A 17,357-nucleotide genomic window follows, 5' to 3' on the forward strand; every position below is an offset into this window, starting at 1 on the left:
TTCTTAACCTTCTTCTGATTTCCTGGCTGCAGTCCCTGTTCCTATCAATGTTTGATTCCAGCTATGGGGATTCTTTGACTATTTCTATTTCTTCATAGGTTGAACTTGTGAAGGTCTTCGGTGGTCATTATTTTGGCTTTCTCTATGTTCAACAGTAAGCCTGCCTTTGCAGTTTCTTCTTTGATCTTCCTTAGTAGTTGTTCCAGATCTTTGAGGTTTTCTGCTAGGATTATGGTGCTATCTGCGTATCTCAGATTGTTGATATTCCTTCCACCTCTTTTCACCCTTTCCTCTTCCATGTCCAAGCCTGCTTTCCTTATAATAGTGATCCTTACAGGGTCACTACAGGCCAACATTGACAGTGATCACAAAGACAATGGGTCCTCCTTGCACTCCATTGTTTTTAGAAATCTGCAGCCAGTCTTCTGGGAAAGTAGAAACCTCCACTGTAAGAGTTTTAGTACAACGGCTGGCCTGAATTTTGAGATCCTTGGGGGAATGCTGTTCTCCCAGTCCCAGCACCATCACAGCTGAGGATGTGGGAAGAGAACTTTTTGGCAGATGCTCCCTTGGCTGTGGAACTCCTTCCCACTGGACACTAGGCTGGTCCTCGCGCTGCTCCCTTTCCACTTGTAGTCAAAGGCATTTTCCCTCAGGCTGGCCCTTAGAATTCTAGAGTTGGAAGAGACCCTAAAAAGGGCCCTGATCCAGTCCAACCCCCGTCTGCCATGCAGGAACTCACAATCAAAGCAACCCAGCTGGATGGTCATCCAGTCTCTGTTTAAAGACCTCCAAGAAGGAAGACTCCACCAGACTACATTGAGGGAGTGTGTTCCACTGTCTAACAGCTCTTACTGTAAGTAACTGCCTCCTACTGTTGAGCTGGAATCTCTTTTCCCGTAGTTTGGATCCATTGCTCCACTGTCTCCTATTGTCTGGAGCTGCAGAAAACAAGCTTGCTCCCTACTCAAAGTAACATCCCTTCAAATATTTAAACCGTGATATCATGTCCCCTCTTAACCTTCTCTTCTCCAGGCTAAACTTCCCAGCTCCCTAAGTCCTTCCTCATAGGGCTTCATGGTTTCCAGGCCCTTCACCATTTTAGTCACTCTTCTTTGGACATGCTCTAGTCTCTCAACATCCTTTTGGAATTGTTTTGCCCAGAACTGAACAAAGTATTCCAGGTGAGGCCTGACCAAAGCAGCCTAGCGTGGCACTATAACTTCCCTTGATCTAGATACTATACCTCTACTGATGCTACCTAGTATTGTATTGGCCTTTTTGGCTGCCGCATCACACTGTTGACTCATGTTCAACTTGTGGTCTACTAGGACTCCTAGATCCCTTTCACTTGTTAAGCCAGGTATCCCCCATCCTAAGTCTATGCATTTCATTTTTTCTGCCTAAGTGCAGTACCTTACATTTCTCCGTGCTGAAATTCATGTTGTTAGCTTTGGCGCCACAGAAGCGCTGGGTGTTGCAGAAACTATTTCAATTGGGCTGCCATATTTTTGTTTTGATTATTATGTGTTAAATAATAAAGCTGTTCTGAATTAGATTTTGTATTGGGATGCTCATTTAATATTTTGTCTTCAGTTCTGTATTATCAACTGTTTTAGCTGTATTTAACCAACCCTCTAAGCTGCCTTGGGTCCCCTGTTTGGAAAGAGATGAGAGATAAGAGAAATAAATCATTGGCCAACAGGTTGCAAACAGTTATTAAGCAGGGCCCAAATGGCTTGTTTTTAAAAGATCCTCCCAAGAAATGAGTCCTGGGGAGGGGGAGAGGGTGGAGCAACTCAGCGCCTGGCCGTCTGCTGCAAACACAGGAGGAGGAACAGGGAGAATAGCGCAGCATCCTGGAGTATCCGAGGCTCAAAATGCAGTTGCCAAGGGGTCACTTGCCCAGCCTCTGGCCCTGCCTTCCTGGGGCAGTTGCTGACCCTATGTAACTGCTGGAAAACAGCAGTTACAAACAGAAGGAAGAACTGGGATTGTCCAACGAAACCAGAACCAGCCAATGAATCAGACGTGAAAGACAGACTGTCTCTCAAACTAATTTGTGGAATAAAACTTTTTAAAGAAGTTCAGTCTGTCTTTCACATTGGCTTCATCGGAATGGCCAGAAACCTGTCCCCTTCGATCCCATACGATACAATTGTGCCACATGGGTCAGCAGACAGAGCGGGTCTGGAGAGAAGCTGAGGAGGATGAAACAGGACAGTGGGACAGAGAGCTGAAGAGGAAGGGCTTTGGAAGGATTGTTGTGTCTGTGTGTCTGATGGAACACATCAGACCTGAAACAGTCCATATGCAAGGGAGCCACTCAGTTACAATCAGATATACCCTAGTAGCAGTTAGAAGAATTTGCGCTTTGACTTCTGCTCAGCCAAGAAGATGGATGAGCCTTAGGGAAGCCAAGCCCTCAGCCCCAGGAAGGAAGGAAGGAAGGAAGATGGAGCATTGCTGTGAACATACTGACAGGGATGAGATGTGAAAGATTATCCTGTCTGTGGCGAATGCAATTGCTTTAACAAGAACTTTTGGCAAGTGTTTACTTGGGTCTTTGTATGTGTTTTTAACTGTTTTAATGTCCATAGGCTGCCTTGATGGATGGGGAAAAATAAGGCATAAATGAATAAGAAACAACAGAGATAAATAAAGACCCACAGGAATGCCCAAAGGCTTCTCCTTTTCAAATGAGAGCCAGTTACAAAAAATAAGGTGTGTCTTGCACCCAAAACCACCAGGCAAGAGGCCTTGTAGATGACCAGCAAACTGGTGGGAGTCCCTTTTTCGAGAGAGGTTTCTCAGAGCAAGCTGAAGGGAAAGCAAACAGGCACAGCTCCAGGCCTCGGGGTACAGCTGGGCTGCTCCGAAAAGTAGAAAAGAGAAGGTGGGTTAAAGGAAACAATTGCAGTCCAAGGGACACAATGGCACTGAGTGACCAAAGAAGAGGATTAGCCCCTGGCTGCTGGAGTGAAAAGCCCTCTCACCGACTCTATCAGCGGCTCAGGACGGTCAGAGAGCCCGAACCCATCGACTCAATAACCTTTCTTAAAAGACAAAGAAATTAGAAGGTGATTAGATTAAGCAGCCACTCCTCCTGAACATTTTGTTTTGGCTCTTTGCCGAGAAGCCACATGGGGTTCCACCTGGCAGGGTTAGCGCAAGGCAGGGCCTTTTTAGCCACCAAGGGCAGATAAAGGGATGCTGGAGGGAATGTAACACATCTGGGGTAATTATTGTACCATGAACAGCCCCCTTTCTCCTCCTCCTCCGAGTCTTTACACTTCCTAAACCCTGTTCTGGTCCATCGGTCACTCGGAATGGTCAACAACCGTCACACTTTGTGGCTGGCCATTGTCCCCTGGCAAAGGTCGGGGCTGCTAAACCTGCAGCTCTGCAGTGGGGCAAACAAGGAGCCCGTTTTGCTGCTCGGACGGACATCAAAGTTAAACAAACAGGGCCCAGGCCTCCGGCTCTCGGTCCATCTTAAGGAGTTCCCCGAGGGGAGGCAGGGTCACGACTTTCGGCTTGTCATGTCACACATCAAAGTTTGCACCACACACGAACTCGGCACACGGATTCTGCATCATGTCGCCCGAGAGCGGATATTCAGCCTTTGTGTGCCAGTTTAATCCTGTGTTTTCTCAAATAATTAAGCCCTTTTTTTTGCTTATGAACTTGTGACTAAGTAAAGCGCTCCGAGAGGTTGTAACATCAAAGACCGTTCCAACCGGCAGTCCCACGTTTCCCAAAATTGGATTTCTCCCTCTCCTTCTTTCGCTTTGTCTTTAAATAAAAACTAATTCAATTTAGTTGTAGACTGAATGCATTGAAGAGCTGCCTTTAAAGGTTACACGACGACATAGCATTGTCCTGGGAACCTCAGGGATGTGAGGGCAAGGCCACTTGGAGTGTTTCTGATCCACAAAGCACCCCCCACAAAAAAAAAATCAGGACACAATGACACAAGGGCCAGTCTGCTCTCCAGGCCGACCTTGCGGTGATGCTGAGGAGACCTGGAGGGTGGACATCCGGCAAACTGTGTCCAAACTGTGGGTCTCAGTTTTAGCTGCCCCACTTCCTAGGTCCAAAGCAAGTAAAGATCATTTCAAATCCCAAAAGGATGGGTAACATGCCATGTGAATGGCATGGCAAGCATGCTTCCTAGTAGGGGTCTCGACTTGGGGAAAAGGGTAGGCCACAATTTGGGACAGGGCTATGGCTCGATGCTTGGAGCACCTACCTTGCTCCCAGTTTGATTCCTGCCACCTCCAAGATGCACTGGGAAAGAGGCTCCTCCCTGAAACCCTGGAGCTCCATGGTCAGCCCAGGCCCAGCATACTGGGCATGACTGGCCAGTGGCCTCACGCATTGGCACCCGGTTATACTGGCACAGGCAGAGCTAAGTCAACTATCCATCACCAAGCCATTTGCTGCTTACATATTAACTAACATGTCCTAATGGGTCTTCTGTTATTAACTGGTTTAAATTCAAGATTTTAAGCTGTTTTAATTGGTTTTAAATTGTCTTGTTTTATGGTTTGACAGGATTTTAGTGTTAAAATTATTATATAGTTTTGAACTTTTCTAAAATGAATTCATTGCTCATCACTCTGAAATCCTCAGATACAGACCAGGGTAAAATAAACAAACAAACAAATATTTTAGCCTCTCAGCTCGAGCAGCAAAACGGGACACATTCATTCTGCTGAGGTGGTTTGCTACACGGGAGCAACCACCCATCTCAAGAAAGCTAACTAGGAAGCAATTTCCCAGTAGATAATGTCTTGTGGCCGTCTACAGTAGACAAATCCTACCTACAGTGTAGGTGCTGTAGGTCCTGCCCTTCCTTGTAGTCCTTTGTGGGTCTTTTTTTCTGTACTTTGTGGGGCAAAGAAGATGGGGCAGAAGACACAGCCACAGGTAGTTTCCACTCCAATCATTGCAGGACAACCAGACGCCGTGGTCCTGAGAGCAGCTGCTGCGGTGGTCTTGAACAGGCTACGAAAAGGAGTGGTAAGAAACTGCTTCTTTTGCAGCTTGGTTTAGGGCACATTAGGCGGCCCCGGGGCAGCCTCCATGCAATCTGGGTCATGTGCATGCCTCACCCCTGGATCAGCCCAATGGCAGCTCTTCTGGGCCATCTGTTTGAGGCCTGTGTATATCGCATGTGGGTGATCCTTCAGTTCACCTGCACACAGACTGGCATCCTCCACAACCACTGCAACATCCTCCCTCCCACAGACATTCTGTGCCACGCAAATGCAGAAGGCAGATTGAAGAAGAGTCTGACTGTGTCATCACAGCCAGATATAAATGACTGCATCATTTGCTGAGATCTCTGGAGGACTGAAGCAGAGGCTGAAACCATTTTGCACCTGGCTATGGGGCCATAGCCAAATGCTTCTCTGATCCCCCATTGCTTTCTCCAAGCATGGAAAGGCTGTGGGAAGGACTGCAGTGGCTCTATAGTGGGTCTGGGGGTTGGTGAAAGGACAGCTATAACACAGTTTGACACTGGGAACTATTATGCTATGCTAGACTATGCAGGATTGTGGCCATGGTCTGATGGCAGCCTCTTCTGTACGCCCCGTTTCCAAGGATCTGCAAAGTTAAAGCTTCAGACGTGGCTGACCACTTGGATGCTTCAGGAACAGCTTCTTTCTCTGCCTTGGATTCCTGTATATGTTCAGCCTTTGGGCTGGCTGACAAGCAAAGTGCCATCTTGTCCCCATCCATCCTGGTCCCTCAAATCTGTTTCCTATGGTCAAGAATGGAACGTCCCTTTCCATCAGAGAAGGTCCAAGCATCCTAACTATGGGTGGCTCCGCCCAATTTGGTTCCTGATAGGCAGAGAAGAAAGACAAAAGAACAGGGGCCTGGCCCCCACCCCATGGGTGGAGCCGCCCAAGAACCCTCAGTCGATGACTAGCCAAAACAGCAACAACTGAAAGGGAAAAGAGAGCGAGCCCACCCACGCCAGTAGGCAACAAATACAGGATGGGGAGGATGCTCGGACCTTCTCTGATGGAAAGGGACGTATCTCAGGGAAGTCCAACGTTCCATTTCCCATCAGAGAAGGGGGCCGAGCATCCTAACTATGGGATTTATAAAAGCCACCAAATGTCAGGGAGGGCAGCTGGCGTGGAGGGCGAGATAGGGACAATTTTTTGTAACACCCTCCGGCCAAAGGCCGCCTGTGATGACTGGAAAAGTACCAATTTGTAATGTCTGACAAAAGTGGATGGTGACTGGATCAAGGTAAATAGAAGAGCCAGGCAAGTCCCAGGGAGCAAACCAAAAGGAGCATCTCTGTGAAGAAGAAAGGTATGTCCGAACAGGAACAAGGCAGGAAGAAGACTGAAGGACCATGGGGGCGGGGCCAGACCTGTTCTTTTGTCTTTCTTCTCTGCCTATCAGGAACCGAAGTGGGTGGAGCCACCCATAGTTAGGATGCTCGGCCCCCTTCTCTGATGGGAAAGGCACCCCAAAGAGGTTCTCTACAGGCCATCTCTATGGTGATGATGATGATATAGTTTATTTATACCTCCCGCCTCTCCCACGGATCGAGGCGGAATTACAACCTTAAAAGACACTTAGTACAATTTACAATCAATAAAACAATAAAATACTAACACTGAATTTACCAAGAATTCCTATTAGTTCTCTAAAAATTACAATTCGTCCATTAGCCAGCAATCCGAGTCAAGGAAGAACAGTCGTCATAACCTTTTTATATGGAATTTATATGATCATCCAGCTATTGTACATGTGGCTCAAAACAGGCCACAGAGCAACAACGACAGCATTTCTGTGCCAGCTGGGGATAATGGGCCCTGTACTTCAATCTGCCCTTGTGCCCCACTAGTGGGAATCTTATAGTGTATGAAGATACAGGAGAGGGCTAGCTCTGCTTTCCCTCCCTTGGAGGTCCTAATGGATGCAATGGGCCCCCCATGTCAGTGTCCAGCTAAAATGTGACTCTTGAATAAAGCTTCTGGGATCCCAGAATCTTGGCTTGCATCAGCGCAAATATCTGGTGTTTAGAATGGAACCATTTTCTGTTGCTTACCTAGTTTTATATGTTTCAGCCTGTTTTAAATTGCTTTTTTAGTGTATGATGCCCTGATACCCTGCAATATAAGGCCAGATATAAACATTTAAATCAAGTAAATAAGCCCACCTGGAGAGTACCAGCCAAGCCCTCAGCCCCTGGAAGGAATATGGAGTGTTGCTATGAACATACTGACAGGGATAGGATGTGAAAGACTATCCTGACTGTGGAGAGTGCAATTGCTTTAACAAGAACTTTTGGCACATGTTTACTTGGATTTTTGTATGTGTTTTTAACTGTAGAAAAAGCATGCTCTAGAAAACAACGGTATTTACCTCCCCTTGAGCTTCAACAGCCTTTCTTTTGGAAGCTTCCTTTTGTATAAACATGAGAGATGTTTCTTTAAACTGCAGAAGCCCTGCAAGGGCTCAGGCCGCTACAGTCTCTTCCAGTTACTGGTAAGCCACTCTCTGATCATTTCCCTTTTTGCATTAGTTTTTGCCCCATATGCTTGTTTTATTGTCATGTTTTAAACTGCAAGCTGTCTTGACAGCACTGGCAGAAAGGTGACACTGATAAAAAGAAAGCATCACTTACGCGGTGTTTCGGTTTATGGCTGCTACCATCAGCGCTGTCCAGCCGAGCTTGTGCCGGGCATCAACGCTGACCCCTTCCTTCAACAATCTGGAGCAAGAGAAAAAGGGCGAGGGAGAGACAACATGACCATTAGCAAGGTCCTCCCTTGGATTCTTTTATGTCCACCCTTTTGCCCATTACTGGAACACAAGGTGGCTAATAAAAATTGAAACCCAAATACAGATTAAAAGACATTTGGTTATGTATGCATCCATCTATATGCACATCTGCAACTACATCACATATACAACTCAGCTTCCATAACCTAAAACTGAACAGAGATGTTCCACATTATCCAAGAATGTCCACCTACTTCTGTGAGGGAACGCAGGAACACCTAAGACAGTGTTTTGGAGGAGAATTCTGTAGGGACTACAGACTGCCCTAAAGACATTATCAGTGAGTCCAGGAGCAGGTCAGGAAGGAAAGATGACCCAAGATGAAGCTGTCGTACTTTGGACATATCATGAGACAACACCATTCACCAGGAAGAGATGAGAATGATGGGTAAAGTGGAGTAAAAGAGGGGGACATTTTTATAGATCAGTGGTCCCCCAACTGTGCTCTTTAGGGGATTTTGGACTTCAGCTCCCAGATTCCCAGACCGTTGGCCAACATAGCTGAGGCTTCTAGGAGCTGAAGCGTAAAATTTCTTAACGGGCACAGCTTGGGCACCACTGTTATAGATGGATGGATTCAACCTCCATTTGCAAGACCTGAGCAGAGTTGTTAAGCATAGGGTCACTTGAGGAGCTGTCTATCATTCAGTGGGTGCCATATGTTGATGCTGATCTGACATCAGGTAAGAACAACCACCAAGACAGGAGTCTGGCCACTGACAGCAGTTTTAAAAATGAAGAAACTTAATTAGCACAGCCCTGCAGTTCTCAACCAGAGGAAGGGAGGCTTATGGATGAGGAAGAGGCTGACGGCCGACAGTCTCTTTCTGGCCTCAGAGTTGCTGCCAGATGCTGCTCACTCCTTCACGCCTGGCCTCCTAGTCTAATAAGTGCCTCCTATTCTCAGACGCAGACCCTTTCTAGAGCCTCACATTTATTTATTTTTAAATTGCCTGAAAAGAAGGTAAATGACAGGGAGCAACAGGCCTGCGGGAAGCCCAGGTTGGATGTCAGCGGGGCAGATGGGGCTGTTTACGGCAGAAACAAGAGAGCACCTGGGGGCCTAATGCGTCTTACTGGAAGGAAGTCCTATCGTCCACTGCAGTGTGAACAGGCATCCTCCTCTGCTCCGTCTGGTGGCTCTCAAATGGCCCCCCTGCTCTGGACCAAAAGGGTCTGCTATCTTGCTGGATCCATCCTATCAGACCTCACCTGAGCAACCCCAGGCAGGTTAGCTGGGAAATAATGCCCCACTATGTTCAATGAGGCTTACTCCCCAGTAAGAGTGCTGAAGATGCTGCTGTAGAGCTAATTATTATTATTATTATTAACCTTTATTTATAAAGCGCTGTAAATTTACACAGCGCTGTACCTGCAATCTTTTTAATTGGACAGTTCCCTGCCCTTAGGCTTACAATCTAGAAAGACACGACACAAAAGGAGAAGGGAGTGGTGGTGAGGAAGGCTGCACTCTTGTATCCTTCTGGCCTCTTGTCTTGGCAGCTAACAGAACACAACCATCTCTGTCGTTTGTGGGTAAGGTACATTTTTCACACACAAAGGTTGTGGTTGTGTGCCATCAAGCTGTTCCCAAATTAGGACAACCCTAAGACAAACCTATCACAGCTGTTTCTTGGCGAGATTTATTCAGAGGGGCTTTGCCTTCATTGCCTTCCTCTGTGGCTGAGAATTTATGACTTGCTCAAGCTTACCCCGGGGGTTGGCATGGCTGAATGGGGACTCAAACCCAGTCTCCCAGAGAGAGTCCCAGTCCAACACCTAAACTGCTGTGACATGCTGGCCCTCTCACACACACACAAAAGGCCCGGGTTCAATTCCCGGCATCTCCAAGTCAGGCTTGGGAAGATTCCTGCCTGAGAAAGTGTTGGCCTGCCGATTGACACAGGTGCTCCTGAGGAAAAAGGAGGGAGATCTTTAAACAGAGGAGGGATGGCCATCGGTTGGGGATGATTTGATTGAGAGTTCCTGCATGGCAGAATGGGGTTGAACTGGATGGCCCTTCTTGGGGATCTCTTCCAATTCTAGGATTCTGTACCAATGGCAGCTTCCTACTACAAAACAAAGCTGCTTGGATGCTCTTCCATAAAACAACAGGACCACTTCCGACTGGAATAAAACAGCCTAAAACTACACACATACACAATTTTGCTCCACTGGGATGAAAGCACCCCATTTAATAAAAAATCTAGTTCTGATCTGGTGCCGGCATGAAAGGGGCAGAGGTACCAATTGGGCCTACAAGAAGACACTTCACACGGAGGGTGCCACAGTCCAGAAGGCCCTGCTCCCACATTCTCCCACAGCGGGACGCAAAGGAGGGCTCCTCCAAGAGACATTCATTTGTGAGTATTTGGGGCTGTTTCTTGCATGTATGTAGGGGCCAAACAGCAATTAAGCACAAGACCAAATCCACAAGAGATCTCTGGCTTTGTGTTTTTTGTTCAAATCCTTTTCATTTTTCGAACTTGGTCTGTGTGCCTTGGGGGGAATGAGGGGCTGTACAAGAGCCACCCTATAATGGACCTCACCTTTCCCATTTTTGTTTCAGAAGTTGTTCTGGATTATTTATGGCTGCTCTCCAAAGTCAGATGCTGCCATAACCCTGCAGCTCTCTCACCGGTCATGAAGAAGAGCATCATGTAAGAGGCCTGGCACATACTCATGGAAACGACGACAGGTATGTGGCTTAAGGCTCTACTGATGAATGAGACACGCGCCACACCGAGCAACCGCAGTGCCATCCAGGAGCACCTAGTGGACCAATGTCTCAATTAGGGCCATTTTTAAAAAATCAGCACATTGGGCTTGGGCAACTTCGCAGCTTTGAAAAACAGCGGAATGTTATGTTCGGGGCACTTGTGATTATCATTAATATATTCCCAGCCTGATTTAATCACAACAAATCAATAAAGTGACGACCACTGCTCAGCTCCTAGACAACCAAATGTATTTTCCAGTAGGGCATTTTGCAGCTAATTAAATAAAAATTCTCTGATCAATCTTTTAGGAATGTTTGCTTGGATTTTAACCAAATAAGGCCAAAGGAGCTCAGTTCAATGGCTTCCAAAGAGTTGTGCTTCCACGAATGGGCACTTGTGTGATGTTTGTTGTTGTTAACTGCTAGCAACCGACTTTGACTTATGTCCAGTGGAAGGACAGATGCCCCCAGCCTCTGAGACACACACCCTCTGCTGATATCCTGGACTGCCAGAAAGACAAATCAATGGGTCTGAGAGCAAACCAAGGAACCCAAATGACCAACCTGTGGCGATTGTACTTTAGGCACATCATGAAATAACTGAATGGCAAAGTTGGAAATGTGGAAGGCAGAACGAAAAGAGAAAGTTGGACTGATTCCATCTAGGAAGCCACAGTTGCTCTGAATTTGTAAGACCTGAGCAGGGCTGCTGGAGAGCTTCATTCAAAGGGTGGTCATAAGCTGAAGCTGACTGAGAATCACAGAATCTTAAATCACGATTGTTTTGGAAGGTACCCCAAGGGCAATCTAGTCCAACCCCTGCCAGGCAAGAATCTCACCTCAGCTCCTGAGAGATGGTCATCCCACTTCTGCTTAAAGACCTCCAAAGAAGGAGAGTCCATCATCTCCTGATGGAGTCCATCACAATGTCAAGCAGCTCTTCCTGTCAGGGAGTTCTTCCTAATATTCAGCAAACGCACAACCCTCCATTGTTGCGCCAAAACCTCTTCCTAGTAATTTGAATTCACCGAGGTTCACTGCCTGGGCCATGACCCAGAATTACAGTATTTTGGGGTGGAAAGGACCCCAGAGATTACTCAGTCCAAGCCCCTTCTGCCATGCAGGAAGACACAATCAAAGTCCTCCTGAAAGCTGCCCATCCATCCATCTTCTGCGTAAAGACCTCCAAAGATGGAGACTCAACCACCCTCCCAGGCAGTCCATTTCACTGTTGAAGAGCTCTTGCATTACAAAAAGTTCTCAAAGTTTAGGTTTCCCAAATGTCTTGAGTAATCAACTGGTTCATGCACTAACTCTAAGACTTGATAGCAGAAAAGAACAAATGGCAGATGAGGATAGATGACCCCCCCACACACATGCACCCCAACTTGGGCAGGGACACGGTGGTGCCTTTCCAGCTCCCAAAACATGGAACAGATGCTCCCATCTCTCCCTATTCTGAGCTGAGGCAGATGACCCGGAGCCTCCCTTGTCTCTGGGCATCTCAGCAGCCAAGGCACGCTACTCCCCCTCACCTCCGGGACCCCCGCCCTCTGCCCCAGCCATATGGGGCTTCTATTCAGGCCTCCGATCCCATGAGTTCTGGGTGAGCGACTCAGGGTCGCTTCAGCTTAAAAGCCAGAACCTGGCTTCCTAAAGGGCATGTTTGAGTTTGTGCTCAGCACACGCAAGCCAAAAGTGCCGGCGCTGCCGCCGCCTTTGTGGCTTCCTTGACAGGTGGAGGAAAGAGAGGAAACTGGAAACTTGAACTTTGGGCACCGGCAAAAGCTTCTGTGCCCAGCCACTGGTTAAACACACTGGGCTGCCCTGTTTTCCCCCTCAAAGCATCTTGTCAGGCTACTGTTCAACAGCTGGAGCAGCTGGTGGCCAAAGAGAAACTGTCTCCCTTCACGGAGGAGCTTTGTCAGGAGGGATGAAACATTTGCAAACGAAACCCTTTCCCCTGCTTCCCAAAATCTTGAGAGAAAGGGTCACGGCGGTCTGTCAAAGCGCAGACACAGAGGCAGCTTCCTGAGAACAGCCTGTTCAAATAGGGATCCTTTTGCCTCTGCATTTTTCATCCCAGGAACCTAAGGCTACTGAAGTCTCAGAACCAGAGATTCATAATGCTGGAGGTAACCCTGGAATCCATCTATTCCAACCCGTCCTACAAAGAAATCTAAGCCATGGCTCTGGAAGAGGGCCCAGGTTTTGTAGAACAGCAAGGCAAGGGGAATCTAGGGGGGGTTCTTAGATCCATAGCTTCACATGTCAAACCAGGTGAATGCAATGATCAGAAGCACCTGTTATCAGCTTTGGCTGATAGGCCAGCTGCACCCTTTCCTTAAATAAAGGGATCTTGAAACTGTAGTACATGCATTGGTAACCTCATAACTCAATTTCTGTAATGTGCTCTACATGGAGCTACCCTTGTGCTTAGATCAGAGGCTTCAATTAGTTCAGAATATGGCAGCCAGGCTGGTCACCGGAAAATTGAAGAGTGACCACATAACACCCATCTTAAAGTCACACCACTGGCTGCCTATTAGCTTCCTGGCGCAGTACAAGGTGTTGGTTATTACCTTTAAAGCCCTACATGGCTCCAACCTATCTAAAGGATTGCCTACATCCGTATAATCCACCCCGCACTCTCAGGCTCTCTGGCAGGAACGTATTGCTGCCCAAAAAAGACCAGACAGGCTGCAACCTCCCAGAGGACATTCTCCTTGACCGCTCCCAGATTGTGGAAAGATTTGCCAGAAGAGATCCGTCAACTCCTTAGAGGTCTTTAAACAGAGGCTGGATGGCCATCTGTCAGGGATGCTTTGATTTGGTTTTCCTGCATGGCAGGGGGTTGGACTGGATGGCCCTAGTGGTCTCTTCCAACTCTACGATTCTATGATTCTATAACTCACCAATCTGGATAGCTTCAAAAAAGCTATTAAGACGGTTCTCTTTGAGCAGGCCTTCCCGGAATAGTTTTCACCCAGCATGAAAGAACCCCCTACATATGCTGCATATTTTATATTATGCCACTACTTGCCTGTTGTTATTGGTTTTAATAGTTTATTTATTCTTTTCTAAGGGGAGTTATGATATACTGTGTTGTGTACCGGATGTTTTTATACTGTAAGCCGCTCTGACTGCCTTTCGGTAGAAGAGCAGGATATAAATAAAAGTTTTATTTTATTTTTATTTTATTAAACTGTTTTGCGAAAATGCCAGGAAAAGATTCTGCCTACAGGAGAACTCTTAAAATGTGGGGTTTCTCATGTAAAAATGGGAGACCGTCTCAAAATATGTAGCACAATCCTGCTGAAAGTAATAAAGTTGTTGTTGTTGCTGTGTGCTTTCAAGTAATGTCCGATTTCTGGCAACTCTAAGGTGACCTCATCACAGGATTTTCTTGGCAAGGTGTGTTCAGAGGGTTTGCCATCATGGCCTTCCTCTGAGGCTGAGAGAGTGTGACTTACCCAAGGTCACCCAGGGGGTTTCTATGGATGAGGAGGATTTGTACCCTATTCTTCTAGAGTCATGTACCTGCACTCAAACCACTACTCCACACTGGCTCTCACCAGGAATAAAATAGCACCCAGCCTATTTATCAAAAGGAAGAGGAATCAGACAAGAGGGAACGGTCGCACCTTAATGAGCCAAACCCTAACCCTTTTCTCTTCGTGGGTAATCAATAGGACCTCGACTTCCCCAAATGTATATCTTCTAGATGGCTTGGATGGTAACTCCCTGAATGCGCTGGAGCTGCTCTCGCAGATGGCTGGAGCTTGAGGGCAACCAGTTGCAAAAAGCAACTGCAGGACAGAGGTGGCAAACTGCGGACAAGCATGAAGGTCCTCTAAGACCTGCCAGACTGGTGATGTCCTTCTGACTCCTAGGTGTCGACTCTGCATACAGTTCGTGGGGGGAATGTCAGCACTCTCACGCACCAGAGCACCCAATGTTTACGGAGCCAGCCTGTGCAGTTGGAGGGGGAAAGCGTAGCAAGCTAAACAAGCCATATATTTATTGTTTTATGTACAGCGCAGTGCAAATCTACAGCGCTATATAAATAATAATAATCATCATCATCATCATCATCATCATCATCTTTCTTTGGTAGATGTGTTCATCTACAGTAAGAGGCTGGACTCACCAGGCAACCCCCAGAGGTGAAATATGTTAGAAATTATGCCATATGAGGGGCAGAGGAGGGAGCTGGGTATGTTTAGAAAAGAGGTTTAAGAGGGGACATGATAGCCCTGTTTAAGTATTTGAAGGGTGTCATACTGAGGATGGAGCAAGCTTGTTTTCTGCTGCTCGAGAATAGGACACAGAGCAATAGATGCAAACTACAGGAAAAGAGATTCCACCTAAACTTTAGGAGGAACTTCTGTGTCTGGAAACCATAATGCCTTATGAGGAGAGACTTGGGGAACTGGCCATGTTTAGTCTGGGGAAGAGAAGGTTAACAGGGGACATGATAGAGCCCTGTTTAAGTATTCAAAGGGATGTCACATTGACGATGGAGCAAGCTTGTTTTCTGCTGCTCCAGAGGATAGGACATGGAGCAATGGATTCAAATGAGAAGAAAAGAGATTCCACCTAAACATTAGGAGGAACCTCCTGACAGTAAGAGCTGTTTGAGAGTGGAACTGTTATCAAGTTTGGTTTTAATAAACTTGTGGGTGCATGCGGTCTGTGCTATGACCCTGACTGACCCGATAGAGGACCTGCCATTAAGCCAAAGGCGAGGAGGAGACCCACGTAGGCAGCTCCCCTTGCAAAGGCAGAGCTCCAGGAAAAGATAGAATTGGACATTAACTGCAGGAAGTTGCCAAACCAGAACCGCCTCTGCTGCCCAAGGAAGACAATAGACTTGGCTTCACACCTGATGAGCCAGTGATCAGCTTAGCCTCTCAGGAATCAAGTCGGATGCCCCTCCGAATTGTGTCCAGACCTAAATGCACTGTGCGACACATTACCTGCTCTTGGCTTAACAAAGCCCAATCAACACCTTTGTCTAGCAAGTCCCCATAGCCTCTGGATACGTTTCGCCCTATAAAAACCCTGGGGTTTTGGACCCTCCTTGTGCTAGTGCTAGGGTTGCAAGCTGGTCCACGCCAGACTGAACTCTGCTCTTTGCTCCCGCGGCCCTCTTCCCCCGCGCTCCGCGGCTGTGATCCACTGTCCATCCAAGCTTCATCAGACTTCCCGGAGAAGACTTCTAAGGTAGTACTCCCTAGTGGTGCCTCTCTTTCTCAAACCTATCTCCCAAACTCACCCATCCCTCTGCTATAGCACTGAGTGTGTGTGTGTGTATGCTCCCCTTTTGCTGTGTGGTTTTCCCTGTGCTTTAATAAACGTCACCTTTTAATTGTACCTAGTTGGTATCAGCATCTCTTTCTCTTGGGGCTTGTTGGCAACCTCTGGAATACATTGTTGGGACCTGATTCCGGCATGTGGTATTCTTAGGGCCACCTCTCGGCTATATTTGAGCTAATTAAAATTCCCTAATTCGATCCCTCCTAACAGAACACACTCCCTCAGAGAGCGATGAGGTCTCCTTCCTTGGAGGTCTTTAAACAGAGGCTGGATGGCCATCTGTCACAGGGGATGTTTTGATTGTGAGTTCCTGCATGGCAGAAGGGGAGTTGGACTGGATGGCCCTTGGGGTCTCTTCCAACTCTAGCATTCAAGGATCTGGACGTGCCAGCCAGGCACCGTAAGCCAGAGCAATTGCGGGTAAACCAAGAGACCTGGGCTAAATCAGAAAGCACATGGTTCCCTGCAATTACTGCCTGGCAGGAGCCTGATGGAGACCAGATCTGCGATGCACCAGAACAAGGCAAATACCCAAGAAATGATTTGCAGCTGCCGCCTGAAGGCTGAGCCAGGAGGCACAGGAACCACATGAGTGACGTTCCAGGAAAAAGGAAGGGAAAAGAGCATTTGGTGGAGAAAACCTACCTGTTGAACAGCAGGAAATGCAAAGGCAGCTCTTAGAAATGTATGGAGAATCAATCTGCCACATCTTCCTAAAACAACAGCTCTCAACCATGTGTCCTCTAGATGTTTTGGACTTCAGCTCCCAGAATTCCCAGCCAGTACGGCCAATGCTCATGCGTTCTAGGAGCTGAAGTCCCAAACATAAGGAGGACCACAGAATCACTGTTCTAAAATACCCACAGGACTTGGGAAGTTAGCCCAACCTGTCCAGCCTGAAAGTCAATCAAAAGAGGAAAGGCCAGCTGAGGAGGAACCGGACAAAGGTCATATCCAAAGATGTACTGAGAACTGAGTGATCAGGGCTGCAAACCTTTCAAAGCACAAGCAATGATCCCTCAGGTACAGCAATAATCCTTCCTGAGGCCAGGCCTACAGTGACCTAAACGTAAAGAAGCTGCTGGCCGCCTGCTGGGTCCAGAGAATCAGAGAGCCAGAAGGCGCCTCAAGCACCATCTCATCCAATCCCAATGGCACTGTGGGAATCTGCCACTAAAGCATCGCTAGACATGGCCATCAGCTTCTGTTTAAAAGACCCTTAAGGAGTTATGTAGAATAAAAGCAACAGGTATTTGAGAAAGTGTGTGGTGTAGTGATCAGAGCACTGGAAGATAAGGACATAGGAAGAACCATGGAGCATTAGACTGAAGGCATAACCCAACACTCTGCTCACGCAGCCGCCAACGCAACGCTCGGCTGGGAAGCCCAAGGACCAGATGCAGGCGCCACTGCAAAACCACTCACCCCCCAATTGTATCATTTTGTATCATTCCGTATCACAATTGGAAGGGACTCAAAGGGCCACCTAGTCCTGATATCA

The 17,357-nt window shown here is 47.3% G+C and overlaps 1 protein-coding gene across 1 annotated transcript in view; it reads right to left on the reverse strand.

The window, feature by feature from the left end:
* Positions 1-17,357, reverse strand: part of LOC149320258 (mitochondrial disaggregase-like) — a 111,497-nt gene that overhangs the window by 82,256 nt on the left and 11,884 nt on the right. The window contains exon 3 of the mRNA XM_089513216.1: positions 7,661-7,747. Coding sequence (XP_089369342.1) covers positions 7,661-7,747 — 87 coding nt within the window. The remainder of the gene's footprint in view (positions 1-7,660; positions 7,748-17,357) is intronic.

Source organism: Sceloporus occidentalis, unplaced genomic scaffold (assembly GCF_023333645.1).
Source record: "Sceloporus occidentalis isolate IW3139 unplaced genomic scaffold, rSceOcc1.0.p SCAF_2, whole genome shotgun sequence".
In the NCBI taxonomy this organism is placed as follows: domain Eukaryota; kingdom Metazoa; phylum Chordata; class Lepidosauria; order Squamata; family Phrynosomatidae; genus Sceloporus; species Sceloporus occidentalis.